Source organism: Copadichromis virginalis, linkage group LG13 (genome assembly GCF_057382275.1).
Source record: "Copadichromis virginalis isolate Kocher_CV1m ecotype Utaka linkage group LG13, C_Virginalis_male_GT1.1, whole genome shotgun sequence".
Classification (NCBI taxonomy): Eukaryota; Metazoa; Chordata; class Actinopteri; order Cichliformes; family Cichlidae; genus Copadichromis; species Copadichromis virginalis.
In genome coordinates this window covers 27,382,204-27,398,025 of record NC_140630.1, presented here as the reverse complement: position 1 = coordinate 27,398,025, position 15,822 = coordinate 27,382,204, and the positions used below count along the sequence as shown (strand labels likewise).

Below are 15,822 nucleotides of genomic sequence, written 5' to 3'. Positions count from 1 at the left end.
GCTTACATCGTGGTTCACTGGAGTCCCAAAGCCTGAGAAATAGCTTCGTAACCCTTTACAGACTGATAGATGTCAGTGATGTTGTTTCTTTAGTGGCATGATGGTTTTTTGTTTGTTTGTTTTTTTATCTTTTAATCTACTTCACTTTGTCGGACAGTTTCTACTTAGGTAATTTCTTGATTCAACAGTTCTGGCAGTAATCAGGCCTGGGTTTGGGTAGTGAAATTGGACTCAGTTTTTCCCAAAAGAAATGTTGTCAATCACAATTAATTCATAATTTAACAGGGGGGGGTAATCAGAGGGCTAGGTACATTTGGATAGTTTTGTTTTTTATGTAATGTATGTTTTGAGCAGAGAAATAATACCATTTCCTTAATAAAATTAAGTTAAGCCATCCCTAATAAAGTGCCCACTGAGTGTATATATCATATTTTTCACAGGTGATTTTTAATAAAACACTCGTGTGATTCGTGTAGGCAGCAGGTATTTCTTTGATAAAGGCGTCCTTGTCTGCTAGTTTGAGTGTTAAAGGTTACTTTGTATCAACCTCTGGTCTACAAGAACTGCAAATAAAATAGATTTCATTTACAGTCTCAACACTGGTCTAAAAATCCATGAAGGGACATGTGTATGGCCTACAAAATGATTTTAGGGTTTGGCTGTTGATTTACAATTTTTTTTTTTGCAATGCGCAAAGAAAATGCTCACAGCAAGAGAAATCAAAATGAACAGTGGACGTGGTTTAAACGGCTTGAGGTAAGAAACAGATTTCAGGAAAAGCACCATGCTGTCTCTTTGTTTAGACAATTGTGTCATTCTGGAGTTGCAGTCGGCATCTGGTGCTGCAAATATTTCCTCCTAGTATAAAATAGTGAAGTACTCTGATTTCATGCACATTTGCTGCCAAGCTAGTATGCTGTAAGGATCAGCATGTAAATCGGTGTTGTATATTACAAAGTGTGTTGAATTTGCAAAGCCTTTGGCTACACCTGACAAATGTGAGATAATGCCACGATACCGGTCCTGTAGCTAAAGTGACTTTTTTTCCCCGTTATAAAAGTTAGCGTATAGTAATTTTCTACCAAACTCTGACAAACAGAATACAGCAAATGCAGAAAAGGAAAACTTTAATAAGGTTTTAAGGGAGCAGGAATAACTCCAGTAACATGTGATGTTTGCAGTCCAGACACTATTAAAGACCATCAGCAAAGCCGCGGCAGCTCTGTTACCCCTGTAGAGAGGCAAGCGCCCATCCTTACTGCCAGACTGCTTTTGAATTATTTACCTCACACGCCACTGGTTACGGCTGGATTTTTACAACACCACAGAGCGGAGTGCTCCACACTTACTGAGCCACAAAGCACTGCGCATAACAAAATAAACAAATAAATAAATAAATGAAACAGCACCACAAAGATGTGCCAATGGAGGGAGGCACCGGCTGCGAGCGAACAGTGGCACTCAGCAGGTAGCTTTACAAGTGCACTCACTGTGCCCTCTGAGACTGACAAATGTAATGCACTTTAGCATCTTAATGTAAATGCAAAACGTTAGTAACCCGTGCTATCTGGCGTTCTGTTTTACTGTCAAGAACAAAGGCGTGAGATGGGGAATATTCTGCGGTGGTAAATATCAAATTAATCCGTTTTGTCTAAGAACTCTCGAAAACTGCAAGATGCAATTAGACACCAGCGGCTCTGACGCTTCTACCCAGACACTCACTCTGTGACTTCTATGCTCTGATATCAGATAATAATAATAATAACAGTAATAAGATCCACCTGGGAATCAAGCAGACCTCTTGAGGCTTTGCTAATGTCTTTGCTTTCCCTGTGTATAATATGAACAGAACAATAATGGGGGATGGGGAGGGGCAAGGAAAGACTGAAGGTACCGTTGTGTTTCATCTTCAAATATCAACACTGAAAGGAGGAGACAAGTCTTGTACCTGCGAAAGCCACCTGTCAGTGTGAGTATGGCGTCCGGTGTGATCGCACGGACAGCTTCGTCAATAATGTTCCCCAGGGCTTGGGCCTCTGCTTTACTGACAGCCCTGGAGATGTCTCCATAATGCAGAAAACCTGCAGGGAAAAAGACCACGTGGTTATTAGTCTGGAAGCCAGCCATCAATCATAGCCATTTGCTCCGGGGAACTGGAGAGTCAGAGTGAATTAAAGGTAAGGTAAAAATGGGATGTGTTCTCCTGGCTGATAGAAGACGGCCGCCGGTGTTCGACCGCTGCAGACACAAAACGACTGCAGCGAGCGCAGAAACGGTGCAAAAATTATAATTCGTGGATCAATCGGTATCTCATTGATTTGTATGTTCCTCTGTCTTTGTGCTACATGAAAAGCATTAATTATCCATTTCTTTTTTTGTCCCCCACCGAAGAATGGAGCTTCCCCCAACAATTAATTAGAAAACCTTTAATGATATTTCTGCTTCTAATGAAGTAAATTAAATGGGGTTATTCGTGTTTCTGCTCTTTTTCAAGACTCGTCGAGCACGACGGAGGGTTCAGGGTTCAGACAAATTTTCCACGTCAAAAACTCACACGGTATTTCTCCGCACGGAGTCGACACCGCAGTGTTCCAAGTGATCGATTACGACCAGTTTGATGAAGGTGTCTGTCAGCGCAATACATTATGGGACGGAGTTTGAAAGTGAATGGAAACCTGCGAGCGATGCAGTACAGTGTTTTGAATTACCATCCAGCTACACTCCAAGCAGCAGAAGAAGCAGAGAAATGATGCAGACGAATGAAAAGCTGAATATCAGTATTTTGTTTTTCATATGTGAGAGCACTGTGGGGTATATGTCACTGTCGAAAGCTGATGCTATCTGCATGTCTGGCTGCTTCTGTCTTGGTATATTTCTTCATATTTCTCACTCACGTATTCCTTTCACATTTGATCACATCTGTTTCTTTTATATTTTTTAGAGAGACACTCCAAACACCTTTAATTCTGTCTGTTTATGGTTTCTTAAGCATGAAGCCTAAGCAAACTTTTTCCTTTAGCACCACAAACAGGTTCACATTTGTGGGTTTCATCTCTGTGGATTGTTATATTTGATGCAGGCCCTCGATTTTCATCAGGTCATCATTTTAAACTTTACGCCGAGCACTTCGGTTTATGACCGCGGAAATTAATGACGTTCTCATCAGCCTCGGCCGACCTCAGCTCCCACTTGTGAATGAAGCATCCATCAAATCTGCGTTTCGTAGTCAGAAACTCCTCCGACAAAAATAAACAATGAATTTGAGATTAATGACAACGGCTCACGGAAAATTTGCACGGAGGCTCCGAGTTCATGTCACGGCATGTCGTAGAAGCACACGAGAACAGAGCGCTCCACCTGAACTGAAAAACATCTAAGGCCACACAAACCTGCGCTCTGTATGTTAATTAGCAAATGCTAGCTTTCTAACACAAAGATGGAGATTCACAAGATATTTAATTACCAGGGGACCTCGTGTGATCGCTAATACCAGAAGCATCTAATAATTTGCTCATTTCACAGCTCTTACTAGTACTAGAGGTCAAATAAGTGTATGTTATCTCCTTCATGGAAAACCTGGATGCTTTATCTGTTTTTTTCATCATAAATGAGAGGCCTCATCGTGTGAAGAGCACGGCAAATCCTCACAACAACACACATCTGTGCGCCGTAAAAAAACGTTGTTGTAAATTGCAAAGTGAGCAGCAGGATGGAGCGGTGTCTCCCAGCTGCGTGCTTGCTGATTTTTAAGTGGCATAAAAGAGTTGTTCATCTCAATAATGTGTGACATGCTCTCGGTTGTAATTTCACTCAAAAGCCAAACGAGCCAAACCAGTGGACAGAATAAATATTGAGGGGAGGTGGGGGTATATGCTAAAATTTATGCTGTCGTATACCACAAATACCGGCCTGGCGACAGTTGCTGGAGGTGAAGTTAAACTGTTTAGAACACATCATCTGCGCTTTATGAAAACCAAGACAAGACGAAGCGTCAATCCATGAAGTATTTCACAGGAGAAGTAAAGAATCTGAGCTGCTGTTGGAGCTACGAACAAAAGCAGGGCGTCCTCGCATTCAGAATCATCCTCTGTGCATAAATGCATGAAATATCTCACCTTCAGAAAAAGCATCTTTGTAGAATGGCTCAAAAACAACTAATAACTACCACAAATGAAAAATAAATTTTCAGCTTTTGGCCAGTTTGCTTTTCTTTTAGCCTCACAGAGCCACTCTTGTGGCCGTGGGCTGTAAATTGTTGAAAAAATCTTAGCACCAACTTAATTCGATGGCCCGCTCTGGCGCGACAGAGTGGTGAGACGTCTGCACCATGCCTCCCCTTCAGAGTCACTACTTATTGATTTAGGTTGTTTTTTTTTTTGTAAGAAAAACTCTCCTGTTGTGGGTTTTTTTACAGTAAACTCCCTGCTGATCATATCTCACTTTAGAGAAAACACATTACCGCTAGAGGCTCACATCCTTTGGGAGTAAACAAAAAAAAGGCACAAATAAAGTCCCAAACGACATGCAGCCCCACCCCCCGCAGGGATTTAACAATTAGGCCTTTGAGTCTCTCTTGGAAGCGAGCTCGACTTGAAATTTTTCCTCTATAATTTGTAAAGTGGCGGAGCGAGGATGGTGAGATGTTGATGTACCACTTTGTTGCATCCGGTTGAGATGAATGCCGGGCTCCGCCAGAACGTCGCTGAATGAGCGCAGCCCTCTGCGGTACCACTTCTCAGCTGTCTTAGGTCCAACCCCAAACACACTTGTGAACAGCTGGCAGGAAACGAGGTAAGTATGTAATCAAGGAGACATGCTCTGAAATGACAGGTTCTTCTGAGAAGAGGTAAGCATTCAAAGTTTCCAAGAGCTCCGAGTCCTTAAGAGGGAGCAACAGAGCGCATCATTTTCACAGCGAGTTAAAAGCTCCAGAATGGAGAAAGCGAGCCATCGACTGAGTTGTTATTCATCCACTGACCTTTAGTATTTGATACCTTTCATCCGAGAGTATTTTCTCGACTTCAAACGAGTGGCCGTGTTGAAGGATCTCCTGCAAAACACAAAGGCGGATGATATTATCATCAAGGAAAGCAATGTCTGTGTCAGCATCGGCGTGTTTTCCCCTGGGTTCCCCCCCAGCCGGCTATTAACAAATGGGCCCCAAATCGCTGCTTATTTGAGAAACCATCCACTTATATCAGGCGTCCTTATTTCCATTTCTTTTCCTTTCGACAAATAATGGCTTTGTTGTTGCGAAACCTGGGATTAATACCTGTTTTATGGCAATCATAAAAAACCCCAAGGTAATGTTTTCCCCCAGATTCTGTTGTTTGCTCCAAAACCGCTTTGTTCTGCATTTAATTGCCTGCGTCTCTCAGTGAGAGTGCTGCCAATTTTGCTGGTCACATTTTAACTGTCTTCATTATGCGAAGAATCAGGTAGCAGCTATCTGGTTAATATCGGCCAGGGGGAAATGAGCCTGCATGCTTTTGCTCTGGGATAAGTATCCGTGTGCATTTTGAGCTTGTGCATGAATGGATGACAGCCTGTATCGGTGAGCCAGTGAACCTAACATCCACACTGTGAGTACAATGCAGTTTGAAGCAGCCTTCACTGCTCAGTGATGTGTCCACCTCTGCTTTTCAAGCCCCCAGCTAAGGCCAACCTCAAAACGCACGGATAATGCTTCAACATACTCCCCGCTCCGGGAAAGACACACTTCTTTACATGCACGGCTCCTCTCCCTCTCTCACACAAACACACACACACACATACAGCAAACACATATACTGACTATTCATCCCCCAACTCTGCCTCAGTGCTCCCAGACTTTCATGTCAGTAGGTTTATATATTTTCCCCACTTTGGATGTTCAGTCAGCAGTGAGCAGTTCAGTCGCTGCTGATAGAGTGTCGCTCCGATGTTCACAGGCACATCAAGCATTTTGTTTTCACTCTGTTTGGTTTCACTTTGTTTTTTGTGTCATGTCATTTTTGGTGTTTTGAGCAGCAAACTGTTCAAAGAGACAACCCCAGCGAAAGGCGTGCGTCTGAATTGTGCAAGGAGAACAAGAAGGAGAGGTCACTTACAGGCAGTCTAATTTGGTCTCCCCGGGACATTTATGCTATTTTGTTTAATGAATCTGACTCGGCGCTGACAGCTTTGACAGATTCGGAAACGCGCTGTGAGTCGCGCAGCGTGTATGTTAGGTTTAACGTGTCAGAGAGAGCCGGGTTGCTGAGCTCACCTTGTTATCCTACAGGGACCTGGCGTTCTCTCAGAGCGAGCATCCGCACTTTCCCTGACAACCTGCCATGATTCCAGCCCTGAGCTCGAGTGTAGATGTGGAGATGTAGTGACCCAATAAGACTTTTTTTTTTGTCTCAGAGACAAAATATATTTGTCTGATACCCATCAACGTGTGCTGCATGTGTGCAGCAAAGTTTTTATTCATACATCTGTACGTCTTTCTTTCATATATTTCTTAGAGACTGAACTCAGCATTGAGAATCTCCTCCAGAAAGGCTTATGTGTGCAGATGGTTACTGATTCAGCTACATTCTTCTTGCTAGCACAGAGGGAAAAAAAACTATTTCTAAGTAATGGAATGCGTCATATACAATAGAGCCAGCCTGTTTAAACTACTTCTGTCACATAAGATAAGATAAGATAAGATAAGATAGAACTTTATTAATCCCTCGGGTGGGTTCCTCTGGGAAATTCGATTTCCAAAAAAGCACAGCACCGACAGAAGTTACAGAGTTATACACAAACACACATATATAAATACAGAGACAATATAAATAAAATATACGAAGGGGATAAATAGAATAAATAGGAATAAAAATAAAAATACAAGTGAATTGCACATTTCAAGTATTGAGTCTATTGCACCGTTGACTATTTACAAAAGTATTGCACAAAAGGTATTGTACAGTGAGGTGAAGAGGCACTACAGCTTAGTTGTTCCCCCCTCCTTTGTCCTCCTGTTTCCCCTCCCTCTCCCCTCCAGAGAGGAGTTAAACAGTCTGATGGCGTGTGGGACAAAGGAGTTTTTACGTCTGTTAGTTCTTGTCTTTGGGAGAAGCAACCTGTCACTGAACAGACTCTTCTGGTTGTTAATGGCCGTGTGCATCAATGCCTCCTTATTTAAAGTGGGCCTATTATATTCATTTTTAACTCCATATTTTGCTCTTGAACTCCACCGCAGACGCTTTGCGTGATTCACAGTCCTTATTAAACCTATGCTGTGCCTTGGTGCAGCCTCTCAACAGACATTTTAACTTCCTTTCATCAGCCTTTAAGTTAACTTTTTTCTGATTTCTGCCCCTCGCAAGCAAATGGTTCGGACAGACGGTGGGTCGGGATACTTTGCTCACAAAGAATCCCCCACCAGATCATCTGATCTCACTACATACGTACAAAAAGGGAATAAAACCTTCTGAAATAATACACAGCGCTGTGCAAAAGTCTTGAGCCATCCCTCATTTCTTAATGTCCACAATAAGAAATGTGGACATTAAGAAAAAGAAAACTGAGGAGAATGGACAAGCAGAGGGTAAACGATAAGGTGTAGGTCTGACAAACAAACTACAGCAGATGAACAGAAAAGACCTGACACAGGACCTGTGAGATCCAACTGGCCCTTCAGCTGATCCAGCTACTGTTCACTGAAGCCTCACCAGAAATGGTGATCTGGAGGAAGGGAAACAGGCTGAAAAGGCTGAGGGATGTGACATCACACATGCAGTGGAATGGCAATTGTTGGCAACAGGTCTTATGGAGGAATTCAAATTAGATTTTCTTTGCATTTCAGACTGTAGGTTTGGAGATCACAGTTTTAAATAGCTCTATATAGCAATATTATCACTTTGACCTTCAATTCAATCTATTGACCTTGAAGGAGAGGTCAAGTCATAGTGATATTAAATCTTTTATATTTATATAGTACTTTCTACATGTTGACAATACACACCACACTGCAAGAATCATAGTTATAAGGCTTTTTGTCCATTTCAAACCACTAAACCATTAAGTTGACTTTGAAGACCTTGGTGGGCATAGCCAGATTTAATAGATTGTAAACATGACACCACTACACACCACTACAACGTTTGACCTGAATTCATTCCAAACTTTTCAAGCTATCGTGTTTACAGACAGAATGACATGCACGTACACAACCAAAAATATAACCTCCTCGGCGGAGGTAATGAGGAGTGGCTTTTGCCAGGTTTTGTATTTGTCCATCTCTTGATGTGGTGTGTCTTTTTTTCTTAATGTGAATTTTAATCTAATGAAGCTGGAGAAGTTCATTCGTTGGAAACTATTTCCAGCAGCACATTAATAAAGATAGTGATTTATCGAACGGGTCCTCATCAATCGGCACTGAAATTACACCCCCTCCCCGTTATGTGCTGCATCTTACTTTATTTTATTTTGATTTATTTCAGAGCCTGGTGTTTACAGAGGTGACATTTGGTAAAACATTAATTTTACAGTAATGTAATGTCAAACCCCAAAACACGTCCATGTATTGAATTTATGGCAAACTACTCAACCTGGAAAGTTTGCAATTAGGGAAAAGAAATGCCGACGCTTTCGTCCTCATCATCAGTGAGCTGATGTCGCTTCACATTCACAAGGACTTAGTGATCACGTGTGTTATACAGTTCAAAGGCTTAGAGCCTAACTACTGTCAATCCCCCACACACAGGTCCGTGGGGATATTGTCAATATGTAAACAGTCTATTGGCCACGCAGAGGGTTGGTCACGGTCTTGTTCACTGCAGTAAATTCTTGGGTTTTTTCTTGCCTTCCTTTGCAGAGGAGCAAAAAATACGAGTAGTAATAGTTGTGAAAACGTATCGTATTTGAAGTGAAATCATTTGAGGCCGTTGCCAACATGCGCTACTCAATTAGGTGTTTTAAACAAATGGCTTTATTGATCCCTTATTTGCTAGTGCAAAGGATCAATCAGTGTCAATATTTTACGCTGGTGTTAGTTAATTCTGTCACTTCATATCACATAAGCATAAATATTAATAATGGCCATTGGTTTCGAGTGCTTTAGCTCATAAATCACATGCTGCGTGTTTCGAATCATCGCCGACGTCTTCCAAGCGTGTTTCCAAAATACTAAACTGTATCTTCATGGCAGCAAATTATTTTAGATCATTGCACAACTGCATAAATAGGGTCCGGGAAGTTGCGTGAGTTATGGTTTGCACACCTAATCTGAAAGCTTTGATTTTGCGACGTTGCATTCAAAAGACGTGTTGTCAGAAAATCCAACCCAGACGATAAAATGAGGGCAACAGTTTCAGTTTTCAGGGCATTAGACATTTCATTATATTTCGTTTTTAAGTGACACATGACACCAGAACCAAAATACAGAGGGAAAATGCATTGGTTATTAACTGGACTGCTGTGGATTAAGTGAAACTGGGCCTTACCTCTATGACACACATAGAGTGTTCCCCCAGGCAGGGCAGGTCTTCTGTGACCCGTAAATTCTGCACCGTCCAGGGCAGACTCTTCAGCACAGATGCAGCCCTCCTGAAGGCCAAGCACGGACCCTCCATGTCATTGAGTTCATGGCTCTCTGCCAGCACTTCAAATGCATCCTGCAGGTGAAGGAATAATTAAGAAAGCAGATCTTATGCACATCTAAAGGATGTAGATTAAAAAGCATAACAAGGCAAAATTGTTGCAAATAAAGGAAGAGAAAACTGGGAAGAAAAAGAGAAGCCAAGTAAAAATATGTCAGGTGTGCATTCACATGCGAGATGCATTGACCCGTAGAAGGAAACCAGACAAAGAGAGAGGTTTCCTCCCCCCCATCCTCTATCAGTACTGGCTGTCTCTGCTCCTGTCCCTGTCACCGTCCCTGTACAGTAGAAACCTGCTGCATGTTGTTTTTCTTCTAGATGACTGGACAGAGACATTAGAGGCTGGCAAACACCAGACAGGAGCCTGTTATTTTCCACTTGTTTACCACAGCCTCCCATGGGGCAAGCCACAGACTTTCTCTGTACAAAGGCAGGATTTTTGGACCCTGGATTGACAGAAAGGAAGGATCTACCACATTTACAGCTCTCTAATTTTGAAATCAGAATCTGCTTTAATCATTATTTCATCATTAAAAATCAAATTGATCAAGAGGCTATGAGTGTTTTTCATCCTGTTGTCTTTTTTTTTTTTTACTCATGGGGATTGTTCGCAGACACAGGAAACAAGGCTGATGCAGGCACGTGCATAAATGATGGGTAAATATACTGTACATGTTCAAGTTTGCCATATCCATCAGACAAACTATTAACAGCTGTTTTAAAAAAAATCTGGTAATTGTTTAAGGAACAACAGTACTCTAATGCCATAATTGGCCACTTTGTACGACAGAAACCGAGCACAGTTCAGTTTTGCACCCTTAATTATACAGAACCAAAACAACTCTGTTCCCAGCACTTTTCTGACATTTTATCAACAAGCTGTTTATTGTTTTTCCAGGAAAAATGCTCAAATTAACTGATAGAAAAAGTAATAAGTGCCCTATATGATTTCATAAAAGTAAAATACACTACCTGGTCACTTTATTAGGAAATCTTAATCATCTTGCTACAGTTACAGAGACGTTAATGAAACAATTACTGACGAGAGTGAAGGGGTAGCACTTTAAAATAATGCCACACACTATTAAGCATTAGTATGTGCTTAACTCATCATTTGTTTATCATTACTCATCCATAATAGTGCATTTCTTTGCTCGCTTTGAAGTCCAAAACAGCACCACTGCACAGAAGACCCCACCCCCTCCTGGTGACCAGGTGATGACTCTGTCACCGGACAGCGTGAGGAGATCCCTCAGCAGGATCAATGCACGTAAAGCTCCGGGTCCTGACAACATTCCTGGTCGTGTACTGAGAGACTGTGCAGTGGAACTCACTGATGTCTTCACAGACATCTTCAACATATCACTCATCCAGGCTGTCGTCCCCACATGTTTTAAAGCCACCACAATCATTCCGGTTCCAAAAAAGTCATCTCCCTCCTGCTTTAATGACTACCGTCCTGTTGCACTTACTCCCATCCTGATGAAGTGCTTCGAACGACTAGTCATGCAACACATCAAGACTGTCCTGCCCCCCTCCCTGGATCCCTTCCAGTTTGCGTATCGGCCCAACCGCTCAACCGATGATGCCATCTCCACTGCACTCCACTCGGCACTCACACACCTGGACAAAAATGACTCATATGTTCGAATGCTGTTCATAGATTTCAGTTAAGCATTCAACACCATAATCCCCCAACAGCTCATTCAAAAACTGGTCCAGCTGGGGCTCAACACCTCACTGTGCAACTGGCTGTTGGATTTCCTCACCGGAAGACCTCAAGCAGTACGGGTTGGCAGTAATACATCCAGCACCATCATTTTAAACACGGGGGCCCCGCAGGGATGTGTGCTGAGCCCCCTCCTCTTCACTCTGCTGACCCATGACTGCACTCCATCATATAGCTCCAACCTCTTCATCAAGTTTGCGGACGACACAACGGTGGTGGGTCTCATTAGCAACAGGGATGAGACCGACTACAGAAGTGAGGTGAGACGCCTGGCCACGTGGTGTGCTGACAACAATCTCTCTCTGAATGTGGAGAAGACGAAGGAGATTGTTGTGGACTTCAGGAGAATGCACACCCAACATGCTCCTCTGACCATTGACGGAGCGTCTGTGGAGAGAGTGAGCAGCACCAAGTTCTTGGGTGTGCACATCACAGAGGATCTCTCCTGGACGTACAACACCACAGCACTGGCCAAGAAATCACAGCAGCGTCTCTTCTTTCTCCGCAAACTAAGAAGAGCAGGAGCTCCAGCCCCCATCATGTACACTTTCTACAGAGGCACCATCGAGAGCATCCTGTCGAGCTGCATCACTGTGTGGTTTGGAGCCTGCAATGCGTCCTGCCATAGAACCCTCCAACGCATAGTGAGAGCTGCAGAGAGGATCATTGGTGTCTCTCTCCCCTCCCTCCAGGACATTTACAGCACCCGTCTCACTAAAAAAGCCCTTTGCATAGCGGCTGATCCCACGCACCCAATGCACAGCTTCTTCAAGCTGCTGCCGTCGGGGAGGAGACTGCGGAGTCCCCAGGCCAGGACCAGCAGGCTGAAGGACAGCTTCATCCATCAGGCTGTCAGGAAGCTTAACTCCCTCCCGATTCTGCCCCCTCTCCCCTCTCTCCTCCACGGTCTCACTGAACTCTGTCACACACACTCACACACACACACTCTCTGACTCACTCACTGGCCTGCACCAGTTACCAGTCACTTTGTGGAGCATTGGACTGCCATTACCTCATAAGACTTTGTTGTTACACTTTCTCTTACCGTACACTACTAAATCTCCATTTGCACTATTTGCCTATTTGCACTACTCTGCCTGGTTTACACTCAATGTCACTTACCCATTATATTGTATATTGTATAGCTTTCTTGTTATATGTAAAATTGTATTTATTTAAATTTTTACTTTTTAATTATTTTACTTGCATTTTTAATCACTTTTATATTTAAATATATTTAAATGTTCATTTGCTATTTATCTAGGGAGTGAAGAGTAACGCAATTTCTATTCTCTGTATGTCCTGTACATGTGGCAGAATCGACAAATAAAGTTGACTTTGACTTTGACTTTGACTTGATTTATAGATACAGTTATTTTTATCCATCTGTTCCTATACATAGTTACACCATATACAGCTATCAGTGCTATTACATCACCGCTAGTAATAATCATAATCATAGTCATTATATCTGTATTTATAAACGGTGTGTCATTAACAAGGCTCACTTCTCTTTCCCATCACCCGCCAACCAGTGGCTGCAGATGTCTGACTCTTCGTGACTCTTGGTGCTGTTCGAGATCTCTTCCTGATAAAAGGGAGTTTTTCCTTTCTACTGTCATCAAGTGATCCTCATAGGGGATCGTTTGATTGTACAGCTTTCTTTAGTATTGTAGGGTCTTTACTTTGTCATTTAATGTACCTTGAGGGAAATGTTTTGAATTGGCACTACATAAAGAAAGAAAAAGTGAAATGAAACAGATCTTCCAAATACTGCTGTGCAACATATAATTTACTTAAAACTAATAGGGTGCCTCGTCTGACTTTAGCAATACTACTTAAGCTCATGCGTGTGCTTTAAGAATTTTTTTTTGTGGCGTCTTAACTCAAAAAGCTTAGAACGTGGTTAATAAATGGCCACATGGTGGTACAGTCATTGCTAAATCCCAAATAGCCATTCATTATTATTAGTAGTATTATTTATATTGGTTCAATCTCTCAGAAACTCTATAGTGGTTTTTAAAAAAAGGGGGAAAGAAAAGGTGGAAAAGGAAAAATACACTTGATCTACATCAGTCACACTCAAGATTTAAGCCTTTAATTAACATTAACAGAATGACGAGAGAGAGAAAAGAGCTCATGAAACAAGTGTCACACTTTCTAATATTGGAGTAAACTGGCACGCAGCAGTACATTTGGCACCATGTTCAGCTGGACCGCTTCACAGTTTGAAGTGACGGGCTACCGTTGCAGAACCAAGCGGAGGAAAACATGTCACCACAGGAAAGTTGGACCATCATCATTATTGCAGTCATTCATTAGCTAAAACAAGCAATGCTGTTGTGTCGGTTATGATAAAACATGTCAAAAGACTCAGAGATGCAGCAGGTTTGGTGCAGTGAGGAGTGAAAAGAGCAGCAGGTGGGACTGGACTCAAAATACTGTGTGTGAATTACTCTTCTTTTAAATATGGATCTCTTTTTCTGAAAAAATAAGATAAGTTTATTGAAGCAACATGGCATTATTCTTTAAAGCACCGTGTGCTTTAAAGATGCTCAAAAAGGCATCATGTAACTTGTCTAGAATGACAAGGAAACATTATTTGATGCAATTATCACGATTAACTCATTTATAGAAGCAGAAGATACAAAATAGAAATGTGTTGCTGCATGGAAGTCCTCTGAGTATTCTTCCTGCCAAAACCCCAAAGCATGTGCTACTAAATCATATAAATGTGATAATTGCCTTGTTTAAAGAAAAATGTTTAGTTTTTCAGCTCATCCCTGTTCTGTCACTATTTTACTGTGCATACCTCCAAAAACAATGCCTTGCTCACTAACTCAAGTGCTGTGTTTTGATATCAAGTCATTGTCTATCTATTGACAGTAATGCAAAACTGAGACAATGTGCAAATCTGCTACCTGTACAAAAAAAGCTTTTATTATATGTCACAGCATGCATTTCCAGCTGCATGTACAAAGGGCAAATCGAATGACTTGAATGAACTGATGCACACTGTGAGTGAAACTGGAGTGCTCAATTAAATTTGTCCATTTGAGTACTCTCTTCGCCACAGCAAGGGCCAGGTTTGCTTAAAAAGATCTGGTTACACGTGACTAAAGTGGCACATTTTTTGACAGACAGGGTCCTGTAGTTTTGAATTCATTTATCACCAAGTGACTTGCACATTTGTAAAGAGTCAAATGTGAGAAAGAAGTTCAATTCAGGATATCTTGGACCAATTACTCTATAAAGCGAGCAAGGTTGTTAGAAATTGCCATATTTAACTGCTAAAGAGCCATTCAGTCACCAACAAGTAATCTGACTCATTGCTACTAAATTCAGTATTACATTACAGTCACAATTATGTTATTACTTTAGTTACAAAATGTCTTCAGTTATCTGCATGAGAAAGTAGGAAGGTGGAAATCAAATTGTGTGTTTTGGTAAAAAAAAATAACGAATGGCTTGTAACAGTATAGTTGGGACAATATGTAATGTAGCATTTATAATTTGGCAAACTCTTGCAAAGCTGTTTTCTATGTAAAACAGGTTTCAAAAGAAGGATGCATGCAGACACCATGCCATTCACAGAGGAATATTTTATTCAGTACATTCACACGTGGAGTTTTTTTACTTTGTTTTTCATTCTAAGCACATTGGTTTTTTCTAATTTCTCACGCATCCATCTGATATGCATCTTAAAAAACACAAAAAAATATCTGTGTCTTTTGGAATCTTTCTTTTTACTGACCTGTGCACTATCAACAACACTTCTGAGTGCTGTGAAGAGGTGTGTAGTGTAATAAAAGGACCACAGATGCTTCTGTTTTCCTTTTTTTATGCACTACCATAAATTTATCCTTTCATATTACATTGTTCAATTCAGCATTAATAAGAAGCTTTTAACTGGGTTATTTTAGGTCAGTTTTTCATATTACACTAACTCTAATGTGTTGCAATACTGCCATTTATGTGGTGCATGAATCAATAATGTTTAAGAATAATAATAAAAGCCGATGCCGCTTTAATATCATATAGCCTATCCATCTTCCACCCACCACCCCCCCTCCAAGGACAGATATTGAAAAGTAAGGAATTTGAAATCCTAGACCTGAACTTTAATGCAGCTCAGTGTTATCAGAGCTCAGGGCAGACCTTCATTTCCTCTCCTCTAGTCAAGGCGCTATCTGAGGTCAATGCATCACCCGCAGTTCTGTGCAGACATGCAGCATCAGGTCAGTGAGCAGCAAGACTTTAGCCCAGCTCACCCAGGAGATGCAATGACCCGTTTACTGCAGCACATGGAAAAAGAATGACCCTTTACAGCACACAAACACACACGCACACGAAGCTAGGTTCTCCTCACAGCATGCGACAAATTGGAAAAGCAAGCTTGTTGCTGGATAGGTGAAAGGGCACATTGGTATTGTGCAAGTGTTTAGTGAGAAGGATGTGTTACTAGCAGTTTAAGGAGATGTG

At 41.7% G+C, this 15,822-nt stretch overlaps 1 protein-coding gene across 1 annotated transcript in view; it reads right to left on the bottom strand.

Moving 5' to 3' along the window:
• The window catches only part of dntt (deoxynucleotidyltransferase, terminal), a 114,661-nt gene that overhangs the window by 76,914 nt on the left and 21,925 nt on the right, over positions 1 to 15,822 (bottom strand). The window contains exons 4-7 of the mRNA XM_085478347.1: positions 9,456 to 9,626; positions 4,979 to 5,050; positions 4,653 to 4,776; positions 1,949 to 2,081 (exon numbers count right to left, since the gene is read on the bottom strand). Coding sequence (XP_085334473.1) covers positions 1,949 to 2,081; positions 4,653 to 4,776; positions 4,979 to 5,050; positions 9,456 to 9,626 — 500 coding nt within the window. The remainder of the gene's footprint in view (positions 1 to 1,948; positions 2,082 to 4,652; positions 4,777 to 4,978; positions 5,051 to 9,455; positions 9,627 to 15,822) is intronic.